This window comes from Astatotilapia calliptera, chromosome 10 (assembly GCF_964374335.1).
Source record: "Astatotilapia calliptera chromosome 10, fAstCal68.1, whole genome shotgun sequence".
Classification (NCBI taxonomy): domain Eukaryota; kingdom Metazoa; phylum Chordata; class Actinopteri; order Cichliformes; family Cichlidae; genus Astatotilapia; species Astatotilapia calliptera.
In genome coordinates this window covers 3,362,475-3,377,782 of record NC_137431.1, presented here as the reverse complement: position 1 = coordinate 3,377,782, position 15,308 = coordinate 3,362,475, and the positions used below count along the sequence as shown (strand labels likewise).

Here is a 15,308-nt window from a genome sequence, read left to right as displayed (position 1 = left end):
ATTCCGATTTTTTGATCAAATCCGATTTTTTTGTCTGCTCGTTCACACTACAAATAAAATGCGACAGCAAACGCACTCTAGTGTGAACGCTCAAAGCGGCCGCATGCGCAAAAGAAGACGTCACACACAACGCGCTCTGTTTAGACCCAGAGCAAACAGTATTGTTTGACCGATGGCCTTAATATAAAGACTTCGAACTTTACGTTTCCCAATTTTTGCTTTAAGTTATTTTGTTATTTACATAATAATGTAAATAACCTAATAATGATCCTTATTGCTGTTTTAGAGGAGCGGTGCTTCAAAGGATAGCTGCAGATTTCTGTCAGAATCTGCAGATTATACAGTACAAAGAAAATGTTCACGTTTCTCCAACGTTATCTTCCCAACAGTTTCACTGACATCTACACTGGATGGCCAGGAAGCGTTCACGATGTCTTCTCGGGCGCTTCTCCGGCGCTGATAATTGGCATCTGTCTTGTGTCAGTGACGTAAAAGACGGATTTAATGCGACTTGACCATCAAACAGCAGTCGCTTTCTAAAACATCGGATATGTATCGGATTCAGGACCACATACGAAAGTGACCCAGATCGGATTTGAAAATATTGGATTTGTGCTGTTCACACTGTCACACCATGATCGGATAGATGGGTCGCATAGGGTCAAAAAAATCGGATTTGATGCGCTTTCGCCTGCAGTGTGAACGTAGCCATTGTCAGGCTGTCTGTGTTCTTCCCTTCATATCATGTCAAGTTTCAGGTAATTCATGATTCTGTTCAGGTCATGTTTCCCGCATGCACCTGTTATGAATCATGTTCATGTTTTTGTCACAGTTATCATAGTTGAGTTTTTCCAGTTTAGGTTCTAGTTTAGTTGTCGCCTTTGCTTTGTTTATGTACTCTTGTTATCAGCCACAACAAACGGCTCACTTTTTGTTCTAGTCACGTTTCACGCCCTGTTTTTGGTCTGCATTTGAGTCTAGTATTCTCTCCACAAAGAATCAGCTCCTGCTGATTGTGACAAAAAGCAAAGCTGTTGTTTGGTTTTACCAAAATCTGCTGTATTTATTTGCTTATTTTTGTATTGTTACATAAGTAGCATATTAAAAATCTCTGATGGACAAATGACAACAAACTGGACTGAAATTTCACAGACATACACAGCTCCCAGTATTGCACATGTGCGCTTCCATAAAAAATGCCATATTTCTGATGTCTATGAGAGTAAGTAGTTTCTCATTGTCTAATAAACAGAGTACAATAAAATCAAAATAAAATTGTAGCTGCGTACTTGAGTAACACAAGGTTAAAGTATTACCTAAGTGATTATCATCTGTGTAAAGCATGCTTGACTTCAGCATGTGTGCAGACATAAAGACACATTTGATAATGCGATAAATCCTGATATTCTCCCTGAATTACATCCAAAACACTTTTTAACTGAGTAAAAAAGGTCACTGGAAGTTTAACCTCACTCAGCGATTACATAATCTCCATGAAGTCATTATCATAATCATTTTAGACACGAGCAAAACAAAGGCAGCCTGTGTGGTTTATTGTCTTCTTGCTATAGGTGTCCTGATGCTTTCTGAGGCCAGCGTTGGACAGTAACGGCTCACTGCATCTATTGGATTAGGTGAGGGATTTGACTCTAGGAATAGGCCACAGGCTGGAGACAGCACAGGGGCTGCGTGAGCCTTTGCATCACGGGGGTGTGGTAGGGTGCTTGTGTGGGTTTGAGATGGAGGATGGCGCGTGAAAGTGCGCTTACGTGACCCGGAGGCTAAGCCTGTCTCCACTTGGTTTCGTTGTCTTCGACCCAGACCATCAGCCATGAACCTGTTCTGCTTCACACTGGTAAGATTCATCTTTTGAACTGCTCTAAACTTGAGGTTAGCCTGTGAGGAGACACTTAAAGGAACTGGTGAACAGAGGAAAGTCATGGTACTCTTATGGGAGACACTGCTGATGTTATTATTGTTGACAGGTCTCTCTGCGGGATGAGACAATACAGCAAACAACTTTCCTCCAAGATTCGTTCCGATTTCTTTGATGCAGTCTTTTTCTTCTTTACTATCCTTCTATTTCCTGCATTTTGTGCATTTTGTTGGATAAATGATTCCATTATTACAACAGCGTTAGAGAATTGATTATCATATCAACAGATGAGCTTATAGTTGGTCTTGATGTTTCATATAAAATAAATATTAATATTAAGGAGCAGGGAAATCATCATGTGTCAAATTTTATTTGTTGTTGGAAGTGAGACCTTCATGAGTGGGAACATTATATGGTGTAGCTGATCTCACACACCGAGGGGGCAGTAACTCTATCTGTAGATGACTTTTTTCAAATGTTGTATTATCTTATTATAATGAATGATTAGTGCGTATATGTCTGCATATATCCTATTGTTGCCTTAACAGGTGGGTCAGTCTGAACTAAACAGACATCAGCACACAGGGAGCAGCTGTTTGATTTTCCAATATAATATTTTCATTTCATCATCTCTCTGGGAATGTAATGTCGTGTTCCCCATTTATTTATTTTTATTTTTTAAGTGAGCCCGTACATAACGTAACGGCCACCAACATTTGTATCCACGACTGAATTTTGTTTGAATTAATACGAGTGGTTTTTGCATAGCCTGTAGCAAAAAGAGGAAGCCCCGTGCTAACCTGCGTACACAAAAAAGGTTCAAATCCCGCCTGGGGCCTGTATTCTCTCTCTCTGGGTTTCCAGTTTCCTCCTACAATCCAAAGACAATGACTGAGACAGGTTAACTGGTGATTCTAAACTGACTGTGAGTGGGAATGGTTGTCTGTCTCTATTTGTTAGCCTTGTGACTGATTATGAACTTGTCCTGATTATTATTAAAGTTCTTAGGTGGGTCAAATACTACAGTACTTAACAACATGCGTGCTGGCTTTCTGTTTAGGAGGGCTCCACAGAAAGCATGTATGAACCAGCAAACAACCAAAAGCTCAAGGAAGTCCTGCCCAAGTACCACTGCAGTCCTGTTCTTCTGAGGCGCAATGCTGACTGGGGCGGCTCAGATCCTTCAATTACTTCCGTAAGTCTGCTGCCTCTGAGCTTTTATAGACGTAATCAAATACTCAAACGTTCACTGTTACATTTAACTTATAAACACACAATGCAAAACACATGGAATAAGTGTGTTCACAATTTTTGTGCACATTTGCTTACTAAAAGTTGTGTTCTTTGTTTTACCAAGAACCGACCCCTGGGAAAGATGAAGTTTAAAAGAGAGAGCAAAAGGTGAGTTTTACATATATTTTTATTATCATCTTGAGTTTATCTCAATTTTCAATTTCATTCAGGCAATAATTATTTACTTGTGATTTTAGATCATGCGTGCCAAAATCAGCCTTGGACAATGAAATGTTAGGTTGGTGCAAAACGATCACGTCTCAGATGTTCACATTTCTATTTCTAATCGTAGCTGTACCTTTCTATATGGCTACAATGTGACAGCTTCTTCCCTCTCCACCCCGTGTGTTGCAGAAACAGACATTCATCATACCTGCTGGTTGTCATGTGGTGACAAGAAGGACTTGTTTCATCAAATGAAAGTCCAAGAAAAAGGTACAAAAAAAGAAAAAAAAATATGTATATATGTGTGTGTGTGTGTGTGTGTGCGTGTGTGTGTGTGTGTGTGTGTGTGCACATCGCCTAAAACATAGCACTTAGCAGAAACCAGAAGTCCAGTGAGGTTTACCAAACAGCTGATGCATTACAGGAGAATTTACCACTGGCAGCAATGGCTGGGGTAAAATAGCAAAGTAAGGAGAATCAGCTCCTCTTCGATATGTATGATGAAAAGCAATTTGTTAAACTGCATTACTCACTTGATTGTTGGACTTCATACAAATTAAGGTGAATAAATTATTATGCAATATGTGGATTGATCCTGCAGAGATGTGTGACAGCAGCAAACTGACAACAGAAGACAAAGTGAAGGATGTGAGGTCTGACAGGACACAGACTACTCAGGTACAACCACATCACTTTACAGCACATTTATGATGAGTATAAGACAAAAGCCATGAAAACACAACTCTGTAGTCTCTCTATAATGATTACATTTTGAAATGGAGCCAGAGCACACAGGGCAGTACGTTGTATAATAGGGACTCTCACACTCGTCTTCTGATAAGGAGGCAATCACTTTAGCACCACAAATGATAGTTATTTGCAAAGCCGTGCAGATGGCAGAGTTAAAGGTCTCGTAATCCTGTACCCACATGGATGCGAGTGCCAGACAGGCTTACAAATACCTGGCATTCCTGGATGTTTGTGCACTTGCCATGTGTGCATGTGAGCAAAACGACTGTGCATGTTTATCCTTGCTCACGATCCACGCTCTGCTTATGTAACCAAGGAAAAAGCGGGATTCGATAAAAACAGTGTCAAGTACCAATAAAGATATAAGAATATAATACATCTGTCAGATAATAATTAAATTATAACAAAAGATACGCTTCGTAGGTTCGGATGGAGGTAAGAACTCAACATCTCAAAAAAATCTCTGAGAGGTCAAATGTATGTCAACCAAATCAGATACAGAGTCCACTGTAATCTGCTCTGTAATCTTTAATCTCCTTTATAAGGACCTTTTATATCTTCCCCGAGGTCTTTAGAACACCTGAATTTGATACCGTTTACCGCATTTCATGCCAGCTGCTGATAAAGTAGTGGAGCATGGAACATTGCTAACATCACAGAAAAAACAAATACACAATGAGGCAGCATATGCATCAAAAGAGACCTGTGTACACCACGGCTACACTTTTTGAATGATATAACTGGAACGTAGGCAGGAAATGCTCGGATCTTTTACTTTAGCAGTTGTTCCAGTGGTTACCAACCTATGGAGTTTTTGTCCCTTCAGTGCTTTAAGTGACTGTAACTGCAACATGACAAAGTAGTCTTTAGATTTAATTAATCCAGAAGATTGTAACACCTTATAATAAAGATCCCCACCTATGAGCACGTACCTGGTGACAGAAGGAAGGAAACACTCCCTTTGAACAGGAAGAAACCTCCGGCAGAACCAGGCTCAGGCAGATGACCCCCAACCAGTCATCTTTATAAACCAGTTGTAAATTTACAATATCATCCAAATAATACCTTACATTTTGTGTAATTAGTACCAGTAAAAAATATACACATATTTATAACGGTTATTAAAGAGTGTCACCCCGAGGTTTAATGGGACAAAGTCTAATGAATGAGCCTCAGTTAGATCTCACTTTCACATAAGCAGTAGCGAGTCAAAATATCACATTTTGCAAAAATTGAAAACCTGGAAACGGGACATGCAGTTGGTGCAGTCACACCTGCACACTAGTCTGACCAGCTCTGACTGTTTTTTCCTTGTTTTGGGCAGATGTGAGGAAGCAGCAGTTTGGCTGCGGTATAAAATGAGCATACCAAGATCACTGGAATGATCTCAAGCCCTGTAGTTGTTTGTGGGAATGAGATGTAGCCTCAAACTGAATGTCAGGTGTACCAGCAATTCAATGCAAAAAAGGTGCTTTAACACAGATGTCGCTTTCATTTGGAGGAACAGTAGTGGTTTATGGTACAGTAGGTTTCTAGACATATTCCACGATGCAGCTGGTAGTGTTTCTACAAACTAGAAACACTACCAGCCACGCTGTCATGTCTTATAATCATAGTGCTGGGGAACAGCTGAGAAAATCCTGAGGCTGTCAGGAAAGCCAGGCAGGTGGGATCCATTGATCCAGTGTAGAGATATGATATATATTACCTATATGTGCTATAAATATAGTTGACTAAACTGTATATAGTGGATTCAAATCAAAGCTGTACTGAAACAAATTACAATGTGGGCCACAGATTTTAATCTTCTTAGTATGATTCGAAAATTAACATGAATAGGTTCGGCAGCAGTCGTTTAGCATGAAGTAAATCATTGTTAAACATCCATCCATCCATCCATCCATCTTCATCCGCTTTATCCGGGGCCGGGTCGCGGGGGCAGCAGCCTAAGCAAAGAGGCCCAGACCTCCCTCTCCCCAGCCACCTCCTCCAGCTTATCCGGGGGAATACCAAGGCGTTCCCAGGCCAGCCGAGAGATATAATCTCTCCAGCGTGTCCTGGGTCTGCCCCGGGGCCTCCTCCCGGTGGGACATGCCTGGAACACCTCACCCAGGAGGCGCCCAGGGGGCATCCTTGTCAGATGCCCGAACCACCTCAGCTGGCTCCTTTCGATGTGGAGCAGCAGCTGCTCTACTCTGAGCCCCTCCCGGATGGCCGAACTTCTCACCCTATCTCTAAGGGAGAGGCCAGCCACCCTTCGGAGGAAGCTCATTTCTGCCGCTTGTATCCGCGATCTCATTCTTTCGGTCACTACCCACAGCTCGTGGCCATAGGTGAGGGTAGGGACGTAGATCGACCGGTAAATTGAGAGCTTCGCTTTTACACTCAGCTCCCTCTTCACCACGACGGACCGGTGCAGCGTCCGCATTACTGCAGCTGCAGCCCCAATCCGTCTGTCGATCTCCGGCTCCCTTCTCCCATCACTCGAGAACAAGACCCCGAGATACTTGAACTCCTCCACTTGGGGCAGGAACTCATCCCCGACCCGGAGTGGGCACTCCACCCTTTTCCGGCTGAGAACCATGGCCTCAGATTTGGAGGTGCTGATCCTCATTCCCGCTGCTTCACACTCAGCTGCGAACCGCTCCAGTGCGAGCTGGAGGCCCTCACCCGATGAAGCCAACAGAACCACATCGTCTGCAAAAATCAGAGATGAGATTCTGAGGCCACCAAAGCGAAAGCCCTCCGCCACTTGGCTGCACCTAGAAATCCTGTCCATAAAAATTATGAACAGAACCGGAGACAAAGGGCAGCCCTGGCGGAGCCCATCACCCACCGGGAACGAGTCCGACTTATTGCCGGCAATGCGAACCAAGCTCTTGCAACGGTTGTATAGGGATCGAATGGCCCGTAGCAATGGGCCAGACACCCCATATTCCCGCAACACCTCCCACAGGACACCCCGAGGGACACGGTCGAATGCCTTCTCCAAGTCCACAAAACACATGTAGACTGGTTGGGCAAACTCCCATGCACCCTCAAGTATCCTGGAGAGGATAAAGAGCTGGTCCAGTGTTCCGCGACCAGGACGAAAACCGCATTGTTCCTCCTGTATCCGAGGTTCGACCAACGGACGAACTCTCCTTTCCAGCACCCTGGCATAGACTTTATGTTAAACATAGAAAGTATTATACTTTACTGGCAGTAAGGTGGAAGACCTCATAAAACTAAAAACCCTATTACTCTAGTATTTAGTGTTGTTCTATCTGTTCTGGAGACATGGTTGGTGTTGAATATTTGTACACTGCACTGAATGTATGCATTTGTTTTTATTTGCTTTAATCTAGGAGAGTAAGACATCAGCTGATGCATTGGAATCAATAAAAACTACAGCAAGACTAAGGAAATTACAAAATTTTGTGCAAGCAAGAAGTGGAAAGGGAAAGAGCACATCTAAGAGTAACGGTGAGCTACTCGTGAGGATGCTTTCCAGTTTTTCAATGAATCTGTTTATAATACATGCAATATCTGGTGATCTCATGTAGCAGATGCAGAAATTGTGAGCAACAACAACTCAGTCCTAACCTGCATCGGCCGGAGGAGGAAGACTGAGAGGAGGCTCTCCAAAACTGCTCCGCTGCCACAGCAGCTGTTACAGCAACACGCCAGGAATCTCCATAAAGATCCAGAGGAGGATGAAGCTTGGAGCACAAGGGTTGGAAATTACCTGTGGAGCCCTTTTGACTATCCACAGACTTTCTTCTCTCAGACTTGCTACCAACCTCGACATGGACTTTGTGAGCTGCCACAGACCACAGAATGGGATCGTTTTGAGACCCTCGTACACTGGACAGAGCTGGATAGAAAACAGTCGGGTCTGTCTCCTCCCCAAATGATCCGCTCCATCACAGATTTGCATCTCTACCAAAACACTGTAAGTTATAACCTTGTCATTATTACCATCCATCAGTGAAGCTTCTAAGCAAATGAGAGAAAAAAAAGCTGTAAATCAGGAACTAACAACATTTGATTGGGAGTATCTGTGATATGGGCCAGGATATTACGGCTCGTAGTCAAATGCCATGTCCTAAATTATATACTATCATATCCAGACCATAATTTACACAATGAACATCAACTTGCATTTAATAAGACTTGAAACTTGACCAAAAGCTCTTTAGGAAAGTCTAGAGTAATTTATCCAATTCAATGCAACACTTTAGAAGGTCGGCTTATTTACCTCCTGGCAACTCGTTAGCTGAGAACATTGGTGCATCATTAACTTTATTAATAATTTGTAATAATTGTTAACTTAAAGCATAATGTTTTTTTTTTTAAATTAAATCCATAAAAATAACAACAAGTTGTGTTTTAAAGTCCTTATACCAGATTATTTGGGAGCATATGGTATAATAAAGCAGTTTCCCTGTTCCATTACTTTATGCTAAACTAACTAGTAGCTTACAGTGGTACAAGTATTTACCAGACTGGCAGAATTTTTTTTATCAAATGTAATTTTCCCCAAATGATTATGAATTTAAATCTCTTTTTCTTTTTTATATTTTTGGAAACCCCCCAAATCCCCATAATTGTGATGTCCTTACCTGGATGATTGAGCATGCATCAAGATACACTGATGGAGTTATGTCTTCCTGTCAGCCAATGAAACTTTCTGTTTGAATGAGCAAACCAATCCAAGATACCTACTTCCTCCTCCCAGCTCTCCTAAGTATCATTATTCTGTGCTTTTCAGGGCTCGCCATCAGTGTTGCCAACTTAGCGACTTTGTCGCTATATTTAGCGAGTTTTCAGACCCCTTAGCGACTTTTTTTCTAAAGAAAGTCGCTAAAAAAAGACATGAAAGCTCGTATCGCTTTTACTCTCAACAAGCAGCGGGTGCTGTAACGCAGTCAGTTCTTCTTTTACTCTTATGCTGTTTTGTGGATCACAAGGTTTAAAACTACTTATAAACACACACACAAAGTAACTCCACCAGAGTGTCTATTTCGGGTCACTTGCCGGTCCAAGCCCGGGTAAAGGAGCAGGGTTGGAATTGTGACATTAAAAAAAACAATAATTGCTAAAAGAAATTTAATTTGTAGTTCTAAATAAACTCTAAATGCATTTAGGACGTTTTTTACTCACTTTATGTCTCTTCCACGATGTTATTTCTCTCTCCAACAACAAAGGTTACAATTAGATTAGCATGATCAATTATGCAAATTAGGCGATGACGTCATTTGGCAACTTCTAGCGACTTTTAGGACAACCAATAGCGATTTTCCTTACTGAGGAGTTGGCAACACTGCTCACCGTTCTAAATGTGCTTCAGGGCTCTTTTGGGAACATTTAAGCTAACTGAACTGTAACTGAAATTAGCGCTTAGCGCTTGTGTTTCATCATTGTTTTAATGAAATCAGGAGGTTTTTAAGTACTGGTTTTAATTTCCAGCCTCAGTTATCATTAATGTTTTGTTAGCTCTTCAAAACATCATAATCATAATTTTTTAAAATAAATCAATAATGGACTGTTTCTATGAAGGGATTCCACACAGTGTTGAAAGTGGCTGGTTCAGAATGTAATGTTTACACATTTAGGCTACGTCCACACGTACCCGGGTATTTTTGAAAACGCAGATTTTTCTATGCGTTTGCACCTTTCGTCCACACGTAAACGGCGTTTTTGGTCACTGAAAACTGAGATTTTTAAAAACTCCAGCCAGGGTGGATTTTTTTTTAAAACTCCGTTTTTGCATTTACGTGTGGATGAGAAAAACGCAGAAAACGCAGCGTCAAAGGTGTGCGCCTTTTTTGACGTCACACAGTGCGCCACGTTATTGTTTCGGTGAAATGAATTTCTACAATACTGTTACTGTTAATTCTACTCTCTGCAGTGTTTAAATGCTTACATATACACACACAGTTACTGTCCCTCCACACATACGACTCGGTTCTGCTTCTATGCCCCAGCTTTGTTTACTTTTTCCCACCGAGGCTTCTAAACTTCTGATTGGCCAACATTTCTGCACGGTTAGGAATATATCGCCACCTGTTGCTTTGGCATGTTCCTAGCAGTGTTTTCCTTCATTTCTGCCTTTATGTGTGGACGGGATTATTTTTTAAAACGAAAACAGAAAATCTCTGTTTTCAAAAATACCCGTGTACGTGTGGACATAGCCTAAGTTTGTAATCAGGAAAAAGCTGCACTGCATTGTGGGTAGGGTAGATTTGCCATTTGACTCCCACTGAAGCCTAAACCTGCAAATCTTGCTGCTATTTTGATTTCCACAATTCATTTTTGTTGTTGTTAATGTGCATGTTGTGATTGATGTGATAGTAGCATTACATACAATTTTATCAGTAGTGTACACTGAAACGCTTAATTTCACAATATCAAAGTAATATTATCACTCTGCAGTTTATACAGTCTGTTGTCATTTAAGTAAACCTAATCTATTCTAATACTGCAAGATATTAGCCTGTGCTCGTTTTAGACATCGACTATGTAGACTTAATTTGTCCGTATAATTTGGCAACTTAGTGGAGTTTTTTGAACAGCTTCAACTTGCATCCAGACTTACAAACACTCTCAGATATCTTTCAGTTCCCTCTGTGCCAACACCAAAAATCTATAATGGTAAATGACACATTCATTGAAGACTCGAGATCGTGATGCAATCAAGTAACTAGTAATGAATTATTTTTAAAGTCTACCACACAGCACCTCAGGCTGTGACAGTAACCACAAATCTTGTTCAGTGGCTTCAGCCTACATTTAAATTATCAAGTGGTTCTTTAGAATTGAGTTAGAGTGACTCTCGAGACTACAGCAATATAATTTTGCCAATGTGGCCAAATTACTGACTGAAATCAGACTCAACATCATACATCAGAGCACATAGTTCAGAGAGCAGTACTGATGAAGCAGCAGGACGGTCAGGAGAGGCAGATATTTACTTTTCAGAAACATCTGCCTTATTATACTTGTTTCCTGTATGTGGTATTAAGAGGTGCTTATCCAACCACTCAGTGCATGACAGCGAGGGCTCAGTTTACGTCCTTGTTGGGAAATTAGCCAACACACACTGTAACAGATTTCTGAGAGCAGCACCGAATTACTGCTAAGCTGATGCTAATGGGCAACCTGTATAAGAAAGGATGCTTTGCTTCATGCTTCACCAGCTTCAGTGACACTTTAGAAAATATATGCAGCTGATCAAAAATAAGCACATGTAATTAATAACTTGTAAAATGTATATTTAAGAAACTCCAACCACAACAAAAATAGCATTTCTGCAAGCTGTGTAGCTTCCAGGGTTTAGCCTAATTCAGAACACAGGTTTTATATTGTTGGTGTTCATGTTGCCCACCAGAAAACACACATTTTAATCTGTCTTTTATTCAAACAGTTGACCAGATTTGAGAGATTTGAAGCCTTAAGACAGCACTCGCCTTTAATGAAACCACAGGATAATGAAAGTTGTCTGGTAAGAGAGCCCAGCCTCCTCGTCCTGCCAGCTCGTTCGTCTACGGATTCAAACTTTCTTTCTTAAATGTTTATTTTCAGGAGCTGTGTTGGATCCTTCTGTTTACAGTGTGCTTTGTTATTCAAGCGAACGCGGGAGCAGAACGGTGAGCTGACCACATCGAGAGTGCGGAGGACAGAGCTGGAACATCTATCTCAGAGTGACAGGAAACACATCGAGGCCTCACCAGAGGGAACACAAACTATCATCTCTGTAAGTCATGCATCTGCAAATGTTGTGTTAATGCAGAAATTTGTTCATGGCTTCATGTAATGAAATAACAAACAATAGTAGGAGAGGGACCAAAATGATCTAGTTATCCAGGCTCAGCTGTGAAACACATCTTCACACTCCAATATGAAAATAATTTTTCTGTTTAAATGCATTAAATGACATCCTATCATCAGCTAGCATTACTAACATTTTCAGCTCAGTATGATTGGACAATGCTGGGCCAGGTTAGCCTTCTGAGGGAACTTAAATTCTTGTTAGCGCCCCAGAATTTTTCTTTGCATTGATCATAGACACACGATGAATGCATAGTGATCAGTACTTATAGGTAGTTTCTTTAGGATTACCTTCACAGCACTTATTTAACTGACCAAAACTCAGAACAGTGTGAAAGAGAATTGTAGATTTGCACATGTTGGGAGCCAGATACTTATAAGACGTATATTTGGAGGTGTAAAGATGAGGCTTTGTCCCCACTGTCAAGCATTATGCTGTGTTTGGCTGCCAGTAGTACAGGTATAATGCACAAAGTAAATGAAATAATAAAGGACAAGGAGTACCTCAAAATTTTTCAACTTCACCACAAATTGCAGCTACATGGTTGAAACTTGACACAACTGGGTTTTCTAACAGACAGTGATCCCAAACTCACATCAGAACTGGTTAAAGGCTAAAGTTAAGCTTCTGCAATGACTTTCCCCAAGCCCCGACCACAACCTCAAATATCCAGCCAAATTATTTCAGACGCTTGTTGATGGCTACCAAAAGCATCTGGTGGAACTTGCTAAAGGTTACTAACTGACTATTAGTGGGGTTGTATGGATATGTATTTTTGACCATGTGTATTAAGATAAAATCCCCCAAAATGTACACTTGTGTACCCAATTCTTGTTGTTTTTTTAATCATTTTGACATGTATGCAGTACAACCATTGCACCCTGTAAAAAGTGCAGTTTAAAGAAATCACTTAAAGATGATGTGCAGTATACAGTTTAGCCAAACTCATTTAGATTTCAGACTAAGAGAAGCAGGATGTTAAAAGCTGAGCACAGGAAGTTGGGGATTAAGCTCACCGCACAGCTCCTGGACTTCTGCTATAAAAAGCAAAGCAGTGTTTGCAGGATTAGGTATTTTGCTTGCCAGAGGAGCTGACGTGTCTGGGATACTGAGCTGTTCAGTCACATGAGGAATCAAACACAGCAGCCTAGGGCCCTGACTCAGCTTTCTGCTTGGTTAGCTTTGTCTTTTATTTATCCTAAAATTCCTGTGGCACAAAATCGACAGAGAACATGACAGAGAACCAAAAGCATATACTGCATTGGAGATAACAACACGAATGAATGTTTTTACTGTGCAGAGCAGAGACATGCAGAAAGGTGAAGCAGAGAAGACGGATGCTGACCATGGGAGACCAATTACTAAAGCGCACCATAGGTCCAGTATCTCTCTGGAAAGCCTCTACAGCCTCAACAGCAGACAAAGCTCCTCAAGTAAGCACCTCTGGGCACAGACCCAAGCACATCCTTCACACCACAACCCAATGAATTATGCAATCCTTGTGTTCTGAGTATCCTATTACCCCTCTTCTGATGCACTAATTTGTCCAGCTACACTGACCGCTGACATATCAAAAACAGAATCCCCATCTCACACTTGTGCTGCTGTGTTACTGAAATGTGGATGAGCATTTTAATTCTGCTGCCCTTTGCTGAAGCCTCTTGTGTTCTGTTTCCCAGGTGGAGTCACCAGTGGGTCAGACTATTCCAGTAACAGAAACAGTCTGAAGCTAGAGGACGATCTGCTATGCACAAGACAGTTTTGTGGCAGAGCCAGAGTCCATACAGAGTATGTGCCAAGTCCATACGACACCGAGTCCCTCAAACTCAAGGTAAACAAGTACGGCAAGCAAATGGAAAATTATTATATTACTATATTATCTTTGATATTTGTGGATTTAAGTTATGACTGATATTCAGGTGCTAATTTTAGGGCAATCTCTGCTGGATTTTGAGCCATGCTGGCTACAGTTTTATCACCTTGGTCCTTTCTGAAATATCTCAACAATGATTGGCCCAAAACGTGTACTTGCTCCCTTATCTTTGAGATTAAAGTTTGAATCTTTATCAATGTTCTATACGTACTATTATCTATTAAGAAATGTAATAAAATGGAATGATTTTACTCAGGTGGGAGATGTCATTGACATCATAACCAAGCCTTCCATGGGAATATGGACAGGCATGCTGAATGGGAGAATAGGAAATTTCAAGTTCATCTACGTGGACATACTGAGGAAGGAGAACTTGGAAACACAAATCCACAGAGTGAGACACAAATCAACTGTCCAGGAAGTGCTGAAGCGTCTCAGTCTTGAGGTATTTTGCTCTTATTTGAACTGATTTCAGTGGTAACCCAACCATCCTTCCAACAGGAAGCTGTTCCTTCAGCTTTCTTCTGAATGGTACCATTTTTTCTTTTTCAGGAATATTACACATGTTTGCAGCTGGGTGGTTACCAAACTGTAGACGACTTGATGAGGCTGAGGGAGAATCATCTGATGGAGCTGAATGTGACTGATCCAGAGCACAGGCAGCGTCTGCTCGCTGCTGTCAACTCCCTGCAGCAACTGCGCTGTGAGTAATGAACCCCAGACAAGGTCATTGAAGGACAGATGTGCTATAATAGAACCACAAAGAAATATGCTGGGATGTTTGGATCCAGAAAGGAAAAAGAACAAGACACATTAATCCTTTCCTAGACGAGACTGGAAAGGTACCAAAGTTAAAGAGATTAAAGACAACAGGTCTTTGAGTAGTAGCTCTAAGAATAAAGGAGACAGATAACCTGTTCGATCCTAATTCACAGAAATAAAAGTGACTGAATGATTACCGACTGCTCGTCAATTGAGCTCTGCAGCAGTACGTGCGACCAAGCAGTCTTCTCTACTTTGCAGCTGATTGTCAGTTGGAGAATGAAGCTGATCAAAAGGCCGAGAGCTCCACTGAGAACATGAAGGCAGATGTGAGTAACTGCCCCAGAGACTCTGGCTGCCCCATGCCATCTGACAGCCCTGACAGCATCACAGAGGAAGCAGACCTTCATTTTCTCTCTGACCATGCTTTACCAGCCAACGTGACGGCTTAATAAGAGAAAACTATTCCTTGACATGCTTGTTTTATTTCTTCTGTTGCTGTTGACTTGTTTTTCCCACAGCTGTGAAACATGGAAACATACAATAAAAGGCACACTTTGACCCAATACCTCCGCTATGTGTTGGCTTGATTTCTAAAGTAAGACATTTTATAAACCATTTAATTTTTTTCACCATAGTTACCATTTTTATGGAAATGACTCAGAATCAGAGAGAAACACTCCATGAAATGTGCAAATGGCAAAAACGAACAAACTGAGCGGCTATTGGTCTGTGAATCAAGGTAAACAACTATGTGAAATTTAGCCTGGTAAGTG

At 41.3% G+C, this 15,308-nt stretch overlaps 1 protein-coding gene across 3 annotated transcripts; it reads left to right on the top strand.

Annotated features, from left to right (window-relative positions):
* The first annotated feature begins 1,699 nt into the window (after positions 1 to 1,699).
* Positions 1,700 to 15,098, top strand: samsn1b (SAM domain, SH3 domain and nuclear localisation signals 1b). 3 transcript variants are annotated; one of them, XM_080306973.1, is made up of 15 exons: positions 1,700 to 1,855; positions 2,937 to 3,071; positions 3,234 to 3,277; positions 3,367 to 3,407; positions 3,524 to 3,604; positions 3,936 to 4,012; positions 7,432 to 7,549; positions 7,633 to 8,018; positions 11,493 to 11,570; positions 11,679 to 11,822; positions 13,198 to 13,330; positions 13,577 to 13,728; positions 14,027 to 14,215; positions 14,323 to 14,473; positions 14,794 to 15,098. In XM_080306973.1, the coding sequence occupies exons 1-15, from the start codon at positions 1,832 to 1,834 to the stop codon at positions 14,982 to 14,984; spliced, it is 1,944 nt and encodes a 647-aa protein (XP_080163099.1). In that variant the 5' UTR covers positions 1,700 to 1,831; the 3' UTR covers positions 14,985 to 15,098. The 3 variants fall into 3 exon arrangements, with proteins under 3 accessions (XP_080163099.1, XP_026038164.2, XP_080163098.1); XM_026182379.2 differs by having other exon boundaries at positions 7,630 to 8,018; positions 11,697 to 11,822; XM_080306972.1 differs by having other exon boundaries at positions 7,630 to 8,018.
* The last annotated feature ends 210 nt before the right edge of the window (positions 15,099 to 15,308 follow it).